Source organism: Bombus flavifrons, chromosome 5 (genome assembly GCF_040668555.2).
Source record: "Bombus flavifrons isolate JBK064 chromosome 5, iyBomFlav1_principal, whole genome shotgun sequence".
In the NCBI taxonomy this organism is placed as follows: Eukaryota; Metazoa; Arthropoda; class Insecta; order Hymenoptera; family Apidae; genus Bombus; species Bombus flavifrons.
Window position 1 is genome coordinate 18,021,087 of NC_138446.1, and position 15,790 is coordinate 18,036,876.

Genomic DNA, 15,790 nt, shown 5'->3' on the forward strand with positions numbered 1-15,790 from the left:
TCCCTGTCCCTTTTTCCAACGAAAAACAAGATCGTATCGCGACTGTTCGTGCTTGGACCGTACAAACGACAGGGTGGACGTGAATTTAAAACGAACGATTCTTCGTGTCGAAGCAAGCGAACAGGAAGGGAGTAGTAAAACGACGAAACAGAGACGAAGCACGGCAGAGTTCGATGAAAGCTCGAGGAATTCGAGAGAGAACGAGACGAAAGGCAGATGCAGATAGGAGAGGACGGGAGAGCGTAGAAGCGTTCCAAGTAATAGAAAAGTCTACGAAAGACGAAGGGCGGCGGCATCGGAGTACGTTGGAAGCGGAGGACAGATAACGAAGAAAAGGATGGACCGTCGTGCAATCAATGGGAAGATAAAACCCTTTTTACAAGATCGTCAAAGTTACATGCCTATATATTTTTGTTTGTTACGTCTCCTTTTATTTCTTCGATATTGATATATCTGTTGTTATTTTATTCTTGCTCCGTTACACCGATACCGAGCTAGGCTCGTAGACTACATAGTACAGAATTGATTAATAAGATTCGATAAACTCGTTCACTCTCAATTATCACGGGGAAAAAAGAAAGAAAAACGCGACATACTCGTGAAATTACTAGATCGACGATAGACATTATCCATTTTCCTTTCCTCTTTCGTACTATCGCGACTATCGTTCTCTTTTAGCGGATATTTATATTTACCGGATTGTTTGCTCATTGGCATTCTAAAACATATTCTATCGATAGACGTCGTACGAAACGTACGTGAAAGGCAAAAGAGGATCAGTTCGATAGTAGACGATGTTTTAACGGAGGATATTAAAAAGAAATACCTTTCGCTCGTTATACCGATGGATTTCGATGCGCTTTTATCACAGCGCGGCGTACAAACGTTGTCGCACTTACGTATCGTGCGTGCAACAATTTCGCTAACGTAACTGTTTATGTAATTTAAGACACGTGTAACCGTTACCGATCGCTTTTTGCGGTGGAAAACGAGGCAGTCGAAATTTAACGCTACGTAGCATGTAGCAGCGGATGGGTGGAAACGAGGCACGGGATCGGCGATCCAACCGGAGGAAGAACGAGAAAGAAAAGAAGCGGAGAGAGAGTCCGGCGAAACGATGCAACACGGAGAACCTATACGTGACTAAACAACGACCACAGAGACGCACGACTACAGCGGCGAGTTACGATGCGACCGGAGCTGCTCGAGTTGCAACGTCACAACGAATTAACAGGTAAGAACGAACGACCAGGAATTTTACCACGTTTTTCAGCGAGTCGCAAAATCGTGACAGTATTCCATAACTTACGTACATTAGAATCGTAGATCGAACGACTTTGAAAGCTTCGAATAGAACAGAGAACTACGGGCAAAACGACCAATCGTTATTCCGATTTTAGCGAGAACGATCGTAACGAGAAAAGCCGCGACGAAAACGTCTAATAGCTTCGAAGAAAGCGCGTTTACTGAAATTCGAAGAATGGTTGGCTAACGCGTGGCGAACAGACGTGGGAAAGGAGTGAAATTCGAAAGGGAGAGACACGAGTGGTGTGAAAGCGACGTGGCAACGGGTACCGGGCGGAGTAGCCTCGAGACAGAAATTAAAATTTTCTGTCTGGTTTGCACGAACTCAACTTGGAAATGCGATTCTCGCATCCCCTTGCCGCTTTCGTACCGTCGAAAGACCTTCGATATCACGTTCGTAAATTAATACCTGGATTAGATCCGTCTAGAAGAAGACTCCGGTCTTCTATGATTCACGATTCTCCGCTGAATCGTCAGCGCGGCAACGGTTCGTGCAATGATCTTTTTCCCTCCATCTGCCTTCCAATCGTTTATTCGTTACGATAGGAAATTAAACCGATATAGCGGTGCAATTGTTTTCCAGAAATTACATCTCGATAAATTTAACTCTCGGCCAAGAGATTTGTCCGTTCTTTATTGTTTTTTGTTTAATCCTGGTTTATCTTAATTTCCTTCCCGTTTCAATTTTTATACCTTATATCTACGACTTTTGTATAGTTTTCATGGAGCGTGATAACGCGATACAAATTATTAACACCGATTGCCAGATTGGAATCTGGTAAAGTTACGAATTAACGCGGTTGCTACGCAAGGACGTAACTTTTGACGGTGAAAGTAGCATTTCGAAAGAATTCATTTGCAAAATAATACAGATTATTATCGTAAAAGATAATGCGCAAATATATGCTTAACGCGTGATGAGACTACGTTTAATCGAACAAAGTGAAAATGAAATTCACCCATATAAAGATACGAGTACAATACAGTCGTAACGAAGCGACTCGCATATTCGGAGAGATCGCTTTCCATGTTTAAAAGTACAGCGAGTACTATGTAAAACGTACGCGAAGCGAAATGAAAATAATATTAAGATTATTCGAAAGCTGTATTATTTTCGTTTTTTAAACTCCCTCTCATTTCTTAATATGAAATAAAAGAAATTCGAATAAAATACATCAACGCCAACGACGAGAGAAGAAAGAGATCTTCATATCGTATTCCGAATTTAAACTTCTTTTTAGCAGTTTATAAGACAAGTTAGTCTAGAAGCTTATCGAAACTAGAGATAACTTTTACCGTACTACGTCAACTCGATACAAAGTTAACGAACCAAGACGTAAATTACGATAAAAGTTACGACGAGCTCGTCTGGGATCACAGCATAAAGGCACGTTTTTAATTAGCAACGAAATCGCCATCTACGCGGCGGAAAATGACTTTCCACGAAAGTCACGCGATACCTTTGACGCATTAGAAAGCATCGTGCGGCCGTAGAACGTGGAAAGTAGAAGAGGCGACGTTTTACGGACAGGAGTAAAAGAGGTTAAGTAGTGTTTCAGTGGAAATTGATTTGCTTGCGCAAGAAGAGAGGACCGTAGGTGAACAATACGGTATCACCTTGCACGGTCAACGATCCGACGAATGGAACGCCTTATACGATCGACCATGATCTTCTACTCCACCTTGTAGGGGGTGTGTGACCATTAATGGTTGTTCGTGCGCTTCTCGGCACATACATACATAAGCGTGTGCGAGTTACGTACGAATCATGTCCGTGGAGTTAATACTGGCTCCGACCTTCGATTCCATACAAAAATCGATCTTCGTCGCATTTTTATCGAAATACGGATCGATGATTATATATCGAAGACATTTTAACGATATCTCTAGTACGTACGAGATACGTGTATCTATTCAAAATATCCGTACGAAATATCATTTAATCGAAAATATAATCGTTTTATCGTTGTACGAAATACTTGATAAGGTCTGCGTAATTTATATTATAATCTCTTACTCTTTTCACAGTAGCTTAAACGCGTAACATCGAAGTTTTAATTAAATGGGAATTTGCGTCCCGTATAATACGTACAAGCGTGTTTAAAAATCATTTACGCGATCTATCCAATTCTTTCTCCACAATTGCGCGTTAAATCGAAGCAGACCGAACTTAGTACAACGTAGGATAGATATTTTATCGATAAGTAGAATTTATTTATCGATATATATATATATATATATATATATATATATATATATATATATATATGTATAATGGGATCCGAGCGCGATCAGGCCCTCGTGGCGAGTTCCGGTAATCGAGATTATTATTTCCGAGTACTGCTGTTCGAAAAATGATACCAAGCCAGAGAGTCGATCAAAGGGCGTCGTGCGTAAAGAAGCCATACTAATTGACCGAGCGTCGGTAATAGCGGAAAAATACGCTTCAACGTACCGACCGTAGCGATAACTAACGGTAACGTTATTTTCTGTACTCTCGCAACCGCAACTGTAGTTGAACTTGTAGTTTTCTATATACGTATGTACGTAAGTTGTTCGATTCAACTTCGTATTTTTATTAAACTACAAGAAATCGTAATTATATAATTTCATGTTGTTGATCCGGAGCATTTATTATTCGCGTTAACGCTAATAATTTTGTTATCCCTTATAATACAGTACAATCCTCTGCATAATACTGGCTATCGTTGCTCAAATTGCTACAATTTGTAAAAAAACTACTACTTTTTTATGAGACGCGACAAAAAAGATCGATCAATTGATTTTTGAATCGTTGAAATAAATCGTATAAAATACTTGACAATGACGTTTAATTGTATATTCTACGTATGATTTCGTTCGATCATTCGACATACGTCAATTCCTACAATTTTTAGTACGGAGATAAGTAAAACCGCGCAAATATCGCGTGTTTCTCATTCTCTCGTTTTAATCGCAACAACGAGTTGTCATTTTCTACGACTTTACTCGTTCAGCTTTTTCGTTCAACAACCCGCTTGCAGACAGTTTGACGTCGTCTAACTCTAGTTAACCAGCACCGAATCGTCCTCTGTATACGTACTTTTCACTCAGCGATACCTATTTTCTCCGACTAAAGAGACAACGCCAATTTTCGACCTTCTCGTAAAACTTTCGTTCGTATCGCTCTTCGTTCCCATCAACGGAGGACTGTTGGCGAACAACGCCGGTACGACATTTATAATCTCATCAACGCGGGAATTCTAGTCAGTCAGAATGAAAAAAAAAGCATTAGCCAGGAGAAAAAGAAATCTTATTTAAAATCTCGCCGCGAATAATTAAACTTTTACGGCGTGCTACCTGGAAACGGTACGAAAGTAAAAAATCGTGTTTCGGTTACCACTTCGCTCTTTACAACTCAATTTTCAGGTAGACGATATTCAGATATACGGTGACAGCCGAACAGCAGAGTAGAATTGGAACAGCGTTTTTGGTATAAATAGTTTTATATAACAAATAAATTTGATACTCGTTTGTATAAATAATTATCTCGAATACCGGACGCATTATTTGAGAGATATTTTCCTGAGTGAACGATCGAACGATACGTAAAAGTCATTGACAGCAATGAATTTTTAGACGCTCTATGTAATACGATAAAAAAGTGTTGCGAGGAAAAACGAACGAAGCGAAAGGAACGAACACTGGAATTCGTTAAACAAGAAACAAGAGACGAAGACATTCAGGGCGGAGACGTTCGTGTCAGCCTTTTCAATCCAATTAGCTTAATTGTTCGTGTAATTAGTTAATCCTGTTGTTCGGTTCGCGCCTACGGCATTCCAGCGTTCGCAACCTTGCGGTTAATTTCTTTCTGCCAAGGCAACGCGCACCTAACAATACCTATTAATAAGATGATCGTCGGCACGAACTGTACATCGGGTTATTGTTTCGCGACGCACGTTTTGCATAGGGTTTGTACAAGAAAATATCTTCGAAGGTTTATCCAAAGTTGTGGTTGTCGGGTATGTAATTAAATGCGGTTCAAAGAAGAAAATTCTTCTCCCCCCCCCCCCCCAAAAGAATATTTCTTCGACTTTGTTCGAAAATAAGCGATTAATTTGGCGACTACGATCCGAGGGGCGCTTCGCAACGCTATCGATCGTACACAAAGCGCAATTTCTTTCCAGTTAGTTTGTATGGCCTATTGTACGCGTTAAATTACCGTCACCTTGCTCAACAAGCCTCATTGTTCTTTGACTCGATCGTCGAGTCTCTATCCCCTTAGCGTAAGCTTTCCGGCGCTTTTCGAGAGTCCAAATAAGCGCAGCGACGATGAAACGTCGCTGACAACGAAGCGATAACGGTTTCGATCTTACGAAACAACGACGACCATCTAACGTCCAACGCGTTACACTCGCAATGACAGAGCCGAAGCAGTTGCACGAATGTAACAACGATGGCTGCTAACGCTTTCAAAGTATATTTATAGATAGTTGTCAATTTTAGTCAAGCGTCGGCCAACTTTCGAATTTTCAGCGTTTCTCGACGCCGAAGGATCATCGAGATTTATATTAATCGCCGAACAAGAAAAACGTAATTATCGATCGTTCTCCTTATATAGCTAAGAACGATCGCGCTGCACCAATCCGTATTAAACGGAATATTTTTACCGGATTAAACGCGTCCAGTGTTTTAACGGCCGCTCTGAAAGTCTAACGTTTGATAAACTTAGCGTAGGTCGTGAGTTTATCGAACTCGATTTAACAAAATTGAAATTTATCGTTCAGCTTCGACTCGCTTACGACTCACCTCGTCTTTTCCGAGAACCATGTCGACTACTCTTAGGTATGGACTTTCCTTTAGACTCACCTGAAAAAGAAAACAAGATACGTATACGTTAACGACGTTCATCAACGAACGAGGACTCGGAGGAAGCGGAATACGATGGGTTCGGTTACACGGGACCGTTCCTCGCGTGGCTTTTTCACGGTGCGACGCACGATATTAATGGACACAACCCGAACAGATTCACGCTGCACGCTCCAATTCTCGCAGCGTTTCGCGACGCTGCAGCGGCGGCGAACGCGACCAGCCATGCTTCGCCACCAGAGTTCCTCGCGAACGCCAGGACACTCGTCGCGTCCACATTTTTGTCTAACTGTACTCAACGGGGAAGCAACCGGATTAATTGCGACCTGATTAAGCGCACTGCGTGAGATCCGTTCTGATAATCTCTTCCCGGTGCGCCAACGAATGCAACATGAGAAACTTCGCACGTGCAGTCGATCCGTTTTAATAGCAAGGATTTTCAGAGTATCAAAGTTCCTCGGATATTCGTCGATGCGATATAAAACTCGCCAACTCGATTTCTCTTTTCCATTGCTATTCGATGTCTCACTCTCTAAACTTGCTACGGAGATATGCTATTTATTCGTTTCTTCGACGATGCGATCTAATTGAATATAAGAATTATTTATAACTATTTATAATTGTAAATTTAACATGTTTTTATAATAGAAGATACGAAAGTTAACTTAAAATCAATTTCTAAGCAGAGAAGATTTTGCAAACGGCGAGTCACGGGGTTAGGAGCAATGAAACGTAAAAATCATATCGATTTATCCATCCTCAGTTACGCATGTACTTTCTGTCTGACCAACTCGCAGCAAACCACGCATAGGTACCACTACGCGAGATTTAATTTTCGTTTCAACCCCGTTCTATCGCAATAGTATTCGTGACAGAGATACCGGAGGAGTTGCGATATTACAACTGCGGTTATAATACCCAAGATTCGTCGAGATCCGAGAAAGTGTAAAATCTGATATGGCAACATCGTACAAATGCTCGGGAAAACGCCTGATTGTTCGGATACGATACCTTGCTTTTCAGAAAGTCTCCTTTGAAATCAGATCGATCGTTGTAATGAAAAGATAACACGACTCGTTAAATTCCGTTGCATCGCAATGTCAAGCTGAGAAAATACTTTTCGTCTCAATATTATACTCGATATTAGACTCGAATGCATTTTATTTGATTTCGTGACTGTTCGTATCGAAACTGTTGTTAATAATACCGTTCCAATTTTATATTCACGGAAATACTATGGTAGACGGGAGAATAGCGAAAAGAGAAGAAAGAAGAGATGGAATCGGCGGAAAGCAACACCATGCCTAAATCGGTTAAAGATCTAATTTAATAAAACGAATCTGAACAACTTTTTCTCACGATTATCTTCGCTACGCACGAATCGATTCATCGAAAATTACCTACTTTCGTTTTGTTCGCGATCACTGCGCAGTTTGATAATTGAACAGAGAAATTATCGGCGAGAACGCTACAACATTTCACAGTTAATTCGCAGAATGGGAAATTCGATCGAGATTCGGCGATTCGATCGGATTAATTCCTTTTAATAAGCAGATGCGTGTGACGAGTAACGCTCTTTCGAATCGAAAGCTTCGGGAAACTATATTTTCGTGGCAAACTTTGCACCAAGTTCGTTCCTAATTAAGGAAATTATCGAAATGTCGCTCGTTGTATGTTATACATCCTTTCAGGATAAGGAATTAATATTTTTATGTCTCTTCCCTAAGGACTAACGATAACAAGGATCTATAAATTCAAGCGAAGCGTCCATTTAGACGAGATTTACGATCGCAGCTCGTCAATTACGCTCCATCCTTTGGAGACTTCCGATTATTAGTTATGATCGATGATCACACGTCCAATTAATTTCCTCTGCGCGATAAAAGAAATCGTACATGCGAAAACCGCTTTCCCGAACTTTCAGGAAGACTTTTGTCAGTCGGCCCGCAGGGACGATTTTTAATTGAAACCTCGACTCGTCCGGTAAGAATTTAATTAACCTCTTAGCTCTGACCAATTAGAATTTCCACCCTCTTTTAGTCAATTACGGTGCTGTCTTTGACTACCAAACAAAAACAAAAAGAAGTATATAGAAGTATATTATATTTTTCCATTTCTTATCGTAAGTCCGACGTATCGCAAGTTTTAACGATGTCAACTCCTTTGACTAAAAATGACGAACGATAGACGAATTGTTCGCGTTGAAAGCGCTTTCCACGTAATAAAACACACTCGTAAAATTCGAGGCGATCGAATCTGGTCGTAAAATGATTCGTACTCGATATTTCACGACACGTCGAAGAAGGTGTCTGATCCAGTGAAATTCGTTTCAGCGGAAGCGAATCGCAAAGAAATTATTCGCGCAGTCTATCATGGAATTTTAAGCCGCGTTCGTTCGACCGTCTTTTCGCTTCGATCTGACCGGAGCAATCGTGTTATTATCGAACGATTGTACGGACGTGCCTTGCATAGGTTATCTACTACAACGGGAAGCGAAGCACGTGTTTCGAATTGCTCGTGAAAGCCAGAGATTCGCGTCGAAATGTCAAGGAACTGTATCGAGGAATGTATAAACGTTGGCGAAAATTCATGTACACTCCCATTTCTCTATTTTTTTCAATATAAAGCGAATAATACCACGTACAATATCACGTTCATTTTCATTTAATAATAAACAATCGTAATTAATCAGTTAATGTAACATCGTTACATCGAATTACTAAGGTCACGTTATGGCCACCGAGATGAAATCGGTGAAGCAGTCTTGCCACCGATTAAAGTTTCTTCGATAAAATATCGTTTACGCGCACCGCTCGCTGTTAAAAATCGAGGTTAAGACAACCGTGCTTCGAACTGTGACAGTGTTCGCGTTGAACAATATAATTCTCTTAAACAATTACGTTTTACTAAACACCAGCATTCCAGTAACTGGTAGTTAACGTTAAGGAGATACAACGACATAACGAATAAATTCCATCGTAACGTTAAACAATGCGCGACAACCTAACGAGGGAAGTATAATAACGAAAAAAGTATCCAATGTGAAAATTCCTTCCTAGTACTAGGATTCGTACTAGAGACAGATGCTTCTGAATTTCCGGGTAGAGATATGCAGACAGAAACGGAGAAACGGGCAACGGTAGGTATGAAGGGAGTGGAATAGGATCGATTCAATTAGCGTTATTATTGCGTGAAACAGAGGACAGCTGATAAAAAGTCCGAGCGTCGAGGATAATTCGATGTCGACGTTTGTCCTGTCTTAATTCCCCTCGAGAATGGAAACGAATTTCTAGGGCTTTCTACCCAACGGTTTACCTCGTTTCCTCTTCTCTTTTTCAGACTCTTTTTTCCTTTCTCTTCTCCCTTACCTTCCCTGTCTCTTATCTCGCTTCTCAGCAGCGGAGCAGGTACAATACGGTCCTACCTGCTCACGGTCAGCTAGTAAAGCGATGGTATAATTAGAAGACAAGAAGCGCGCTCGAAAGGAGAAGCAAAAGGACCTGGCCAGTCAATGAATCGATGAAATTGCTCTGCCAGAGATTCTATCGCCGTAATATTCGTACTTTGTGCCACAAGTGCCTCTTTCGATGCTTCAGACCTCAGACGCGCTTCGACCTGGCATGTTTACCATTCTTTCCACGTCTTCTTCTCTCCAGCTTCTCTTAGCTCTTCGTAGCGCGATGCGCTAAAAGATATTTCAGGAGTGGAAACGCGGCGGCCTTTTTTTGCGAATAAAGTCGAATTTTTCCGAGAAATCGATGGCGTGACTTTTCGTAGAGACAGTAGTAGAAATAAATAAATATTTTGTCGTCTATGCGAAGTTGAAAGGAATAGGAAAGATTCGAGCGTAAACGTTATCGATTATAAACGCAGAGCGCAAATGAAATTCGTATTTCTACTAAACGTCGCGACAGACGAAACGTCGCGGAATAAAAATACGAAAGAACGAGAATTTCAGCCAACTGATAATAATTTTATTTACGAGCCATTACGTGATATTACGTTTTTCGGGTGAAAATAATCCGAAAGACTTCGCACTGTCATTTTTTAAAATACTCGGTCTGCTTTCCTATCGTGTTTGACAGTTAGGTTTATATTTAACAATACCTGGCTCCTACGTTCGTGTCAACGAGCAACAGCCAATGAGAAATCGAAATCCTTGCTCCACTGTTTTTCCATTAATTCGCGCGACAACGTGATTTCGACTATTCACGATTCGCGTTCACAGGCCCGTAAACAATATCGTGGAAACATTTGCAGCGACACAGCTCGATAAAACTCTCGATAAGTATCGGAATTTGCGCTCGAAATTGCTCTAAACTCGGCAGAAGGTTTTACGCTATATCGAAACGCGTTTAATTTAAATCGCGTCCTGTATCTGACATCCATAATTAGCAATGAATCGTACGAATCCATTAAGCGATAATTAAGTCACTTAGCAAGGAAAAAGATATCCAAGAACGGCAATTGCAATTAAAGATCGAAGCAGCGACAAGCACAGGATACGGTCGAGTCGACGGGACGATTAATAAATCGGGAACAACGGATAAATCTTGCTGAGAAACGTAAGAACGTAGGTTAAGAAACTCGAAGCAACATTTTGCTTACTTTCATAAGGAAAGTAGGTATAAGAAATCACCTATCTCTCGACTACTTTCCGTATATAAATTTCGTATCACAAAATTGTTTCTACAACGCATATAGATATTTTATCGCGCGATCCGCGTGTAATTTCCGCCATCAAGCTATATTATCTAGGGAAAAAGCGTGGACTAGATAGGAGCATAGAAAAAAAGAAGATAGGAAAGAACGTACGCTTGTAACAATTTCCAATATCCTGTGGCACGTATCGGATTCTCATATTGCTGACGCACTCTGGTTACCAGTTAGCCAGCAACTGTGCAAGCAGACTCGACCTTGAGCAATTATTAGATCATCCACGAATAAATCTAGCGGATCGAAGAAGCCTCAAATCCGCTATTCCAGACACGGTCGCATCGCTTTCCGCTTGCTTCTCGTCCTTTGTTACATCTTCCACGAAGACTACGAAATCACTGTATCTCATTGCGTTTCGGACAACATCCTTCTAACGTGTTTTATTAACGCACTCGAGCAATCGCCTGCAATTCTTATCTTTATTCGAGATATCTTTCCTCCTCTTCCGTTTACGAGCGGTAAGAAATGACCTCGTGCTTCGAAGCTTCAACGTCAATTTTTTGAAATTTCGATACCCTCCGAAACGTACGATTCCACGACGCACGATTTTCCTGTCCAATAACTTACAAATTGTAATCGCGAGCCCAACTTTTATCCGAACGTCGTAAACCACGAGAGAATGAAACGGCCACTTTATTCACGGTTCGATAAACCGTTTATCCAAACTCCGTGAAAGCGTACAATTGATTCGTAGCGACCGACGCTAAACTCGTCGATCCTACCGACGATCGTTGGACACGCGAACAGAAATCCCTCGAGCGCAGAGCGATCGGTTCGTACAGCCTAGGCAATTTCGCGACACTCGTCGACGCGACCAATCGATTCGACGATCAATTAACCATCGATAAATCCGCCACGGATCAAGAAGATTCTCGTCGGTCACAACTCGAAACTCGATAAATCTTCACGATCGTTTCCGTTTCATTAGCGTTAAGATCATGGCTTCGACGTTTCACGATGTTTTACGGCATATCGTCACCAACATTAGCGATACTTAATATCGTTTTTTGCAGGACTTTGTCCGAAAAACGAGTTCGATTTGAAATTGATTAAACGCAGCGAGTATAGTTCTTTCACTGTTTCGTCACAAATGTCAACTACGTGTGTATGTATCTGGCGAGATACACGTATGTATCTACTCGTATTAAGAATACAGAAGATCCGCTGTGTCGATTCCATGGACCTTATTTAGAGAGTACAAAGGCTGTAAGAGTACTCGACGAGTGGAATCGACCAAAGTCTCCTTTGCATACGCATTACGCATACACGGATCCATTCATGTCGAGAGATGAAGTCGTAAGTGTGGGAGGAAATAACGGATGTCTTCTCAATGACGATTATCGTTCTTCTTCGGTGAAAAGATAATCAACGACACATCTAGACACACGGTATCGATTCACGAGCAGCCTCTCAGTTGGACAGTGAACATGATACAGTCGGCAATGAACTGACGCAAGTGGAGGCCGCGTATGAAAGTAAATATTAACGCTGCCTCCTTCGGTTACGCTCGTGAGCCACACCGGAGATCTTGTAAATACACCTTACTTGGCTGCATCCAAAGTACACACGCACATATTCGCAGATTGGATCAATTCGGGTTCTTACATATCGTCATATTTTTAACAAATAGGACAGTCGTTCGACGAATTTAAAAGCGGCAGCATATTTGACTAGATTTAGCCGTGCTAAATCACTGTCAAATTTCTATCAAATTTATTTCTCTATGGCATCGTAAGTCGTCGTAAATCGTCTTACTACGCGGTGAGTATCCAAATACTGCGTTCTTCGAATCTTCTACACCCAAGATCGTCTTCTCTTTTCCGATTTCACCGCGTTATATTAGTTAACGTCCATCGCTATTTATGCTACATTTTCAGATGCTTTTATGGCGTTTCTCGCGACACGGCGAGATGGTCGAAGCGGCAAACACACCGAGTATGTATTTTGGGAGCTACGTAGATACTTTTAAAGCGCGTTTCTCGCTCGAGAATTTGTGGGCGTCGGACGTTCTGGTTACCGTATCGTATATTCGCGTGAATTATTTGCAGGGCATAAATATCGGTGTCTTTTTATTCTTTCTGAATGAAACTGCCGGCGAACGAGTTTTATTCCGCCGGATACACGAGCAACACGTTGAGAAATTTCTTTCTTATATTACAAGGTTAGAAAGAGTTTCGTTGTAGCGACATAGATGCGATCTGTTTTCCACCGTAAATTCGCTAAATGTAACGATCTGATCCGACGAATCTGATCAGAAATTTATATCGTTAAAATACATTTATGTTTGAGCTTACGTGTCACGCTTTTATACAGGTATGTTAACTGTATTACGGTTATATTACGTTACAAAAATTTCAAAGAAATTGGAAACTTTAAAAACGTTAAAAAGTATACAGTCTCGTGTCCTGAAATTTCTCTGAAGAATACGTACGCACATAGCTGTTAGCATCCGTTAAGCAATCGTTGCCTATGTAGGTAGCAGGTATCCATAAAATTCTTTTCCCTACAAGACCGAATATTCGAGTAACGCGAAACGTTTACAGATCGTTGTCATTCGACGAGGAATTTCCATCTGGAAACGCATCTGTGCCAACCGTATCAACCGCGACTTGTTCTCCTTTTTCCCACGAGAGGTTTTCTTTTATGGGAAAGTAGAAGTGCAGTTTTAACGAGCGTAGGCTCGTAACATTGCATACGCGAGTCACCTACGTCCTGTGTAGATCTTGCGTGTCCTTATCCTACGTACGATGTAGCGAAATCGTTCAATCTCTGTCGTCGTGACAAGCGTCGTGACAAGCATCGTGACAAAAATCAACAATAAACCGTTGCCAATGATTTATGACGTTAATCGCAGTGGAGGAAAAAAGAAAAAAAAAGAAATATAATTGCACTACCAAGAAATGATATTAGAAGGTGATATTTAATTAGGCGGTAGCTAATTAGGAGGAAATGCTCAAACGCAAATAATTGCAATTTCAATCACGAAGAGAATCCATAAACATAATTTGAACGAACATATTAGGTCGATTACAGTTTATTCTCTTGGTTTGTACTCGATAGATCAAAGTTTCAAAAACTTCAGATCCCTGTGTAATTTAATCGTCCTACTTATTTGAATTTTTCGAATTTTTGCGATATCTCTGTCCTATTTCTCTTTCTCTTTGCCTCTTACAATTTACGTAACTCTTCTTTCTCCGTCTAACTATTGTACAGTACTTTACATCGTATTTCACGCAGTTGTAACCTCGCTTCTACGCTTTCGTTCAGGCCTGTAATTGGGAATCTACCTGATTCAAGGTCGTCGTGATCAGCTCCACGAAGGCAGGAGTGAAAACTGCGCGACAATCTTCGACCACCGGGCGACGCGCCCTCCGTCGAAACGTTGTGCATCTTCACGGCCAATTTCTCGAGAGTTCGGAACCGCCTCTAACGAAGCTCCTGCGGCCGCTTCCGTCAAGTAGGTCCGAGGTAAACCGAGTGCCGCGGCATTTTTTTTGCGAGTTGCCCGCGACGATGCTCGCGCCAACGAGTACCGGGTTAATTAACGACTAATTAACGGGTAACTACGCGCGATCCTGCCTTGGCACAGGTGCGTGGGCGTGGCGGTAGGTCGCGGCCAATCTCCTCTCGTCTCCTTCCTCGCTCTAGTTCACACCTGCAAAGAAAATCAAATTCGTCGAGCGACGTTGATCGACGCACGCTCGAGGAACGTTCTCCAAAATAGCGACACGAAACCCGAGATCCGGCAAAACCAAACTTTACTTCTCTACGAAACTGGAAGATCTTTCCATTTTTATTCCGCGTGTTTCTCTTTATTCCTAACGTAGAATTTAACGCCGAACGCGAGCGTAACTTTTTCATTCTTCTTTCAACGCGAACGTTTGAACGTGAACATTGAACAATTTCCTATTCAAATTAAATAATACAATATTTTTAGAAATTAAACGTTCGCGGTATTCAAATATACAAATTCATTGTCAAATATGTATAATTACAAATTACGAACATATGGATCTGAATGTGCGCTGTCTGTTTTGTGTCGCGATATAACTACTATTATAGAGTGGACGTTGTTTTTTTACATAATACACACACCTGCCTTTGCAGATTTTCTCCGAAGGTTGCGTTTAATAATAACGACGCTTCGTCTTTTTATACCTTCGAGTTTTTCCAGTACGACAAAGATACATATATATATATATATAAATATCCACTAAAAATATGTTTTCAACGCAATAAGTTAAAAAAAGAAAAACGATAAGTGGGTCGTATTAAAGAATAATATGTAATACACGCTAAACGATAAAAGCTGGAATCGTCGGTAAGACGAACTTGAGTAATTTACCTTCCAATAGATTACTATCGAACGTTTCGTTCGATTCCGTCAACAATTTTCAACCCTTCTTTCCCGTCGAATATGAAAATCTTTTGCATCTACGATTCGACAATTTCACATTCAACAAATAACCTTCGACATACTGGATCGAAATTCGCTTTACGAATACCCGAACCGCAAAAACGAAAAATATCTCGATATGTTAGAAACCTATCGAAAATCATCGAGTTGAAAATTTATTTTCAATGAATCGCGAACGATTAGATCGGGTTAAGTTTCTAAGACATCGGTGAAAAGTTCGAGCTCGTCGTGTTCAACCGATCGAACAAAAACAAATATGGCAACAATTGCGTAACGTGTTGGTCGAATTAGACCAAACCGTTAATAAACGATCCATCACTCACCGTTACGTAAACCTCTCATCCTGCACGCTCCAGCTCTTTATCGTTTATTGTTCATCGTTTGTTCCAACGTGCACACTCTTCCCCGTGATTTCGTCCAACATTAATCAACGTTGAAAAACGCCTCTACATTTTCATTAAAGATTATTACCGTGGCTTTGTACGATTTACACGATGGTCGTGT

General features: G+C 41.0%; 1 protein-coding gene across 9 annotated transcripts in view; it reads right to left on the reverse strand.

Annotated features, from left to right (window-relative positions):
* Positions 1 to 15,790, reverse strand: part of raskol (Ras GTPase-activating protein raskol) — a 257,001-nt gene that overhangs the window by 84,055 nt on the left and 157,156 nt on the right. For 3 of the 9 annotated variants that reach the window (XM_069112675.1, XM_069112676.1, XM_069112674.1), the window contains exon 4: positions 6,094 to 6,153. The exons of 5 other annotated variants lie outside the window; for them this stretch is intronic. In XM_069112675.1, coding sequence (XP_068968776.1) covers positions 6,094 to 6,153 — 60 coding nt within the window. Of the gene's footprint in view, positions 1 to 6,093; positions 6,154 to 14,156; positions 14,525 to 15,790 lie in introns of all 9 variants that reach the window. One more of the 9 variants, XM_069112679.1, reaches the window with a different exon arrangement.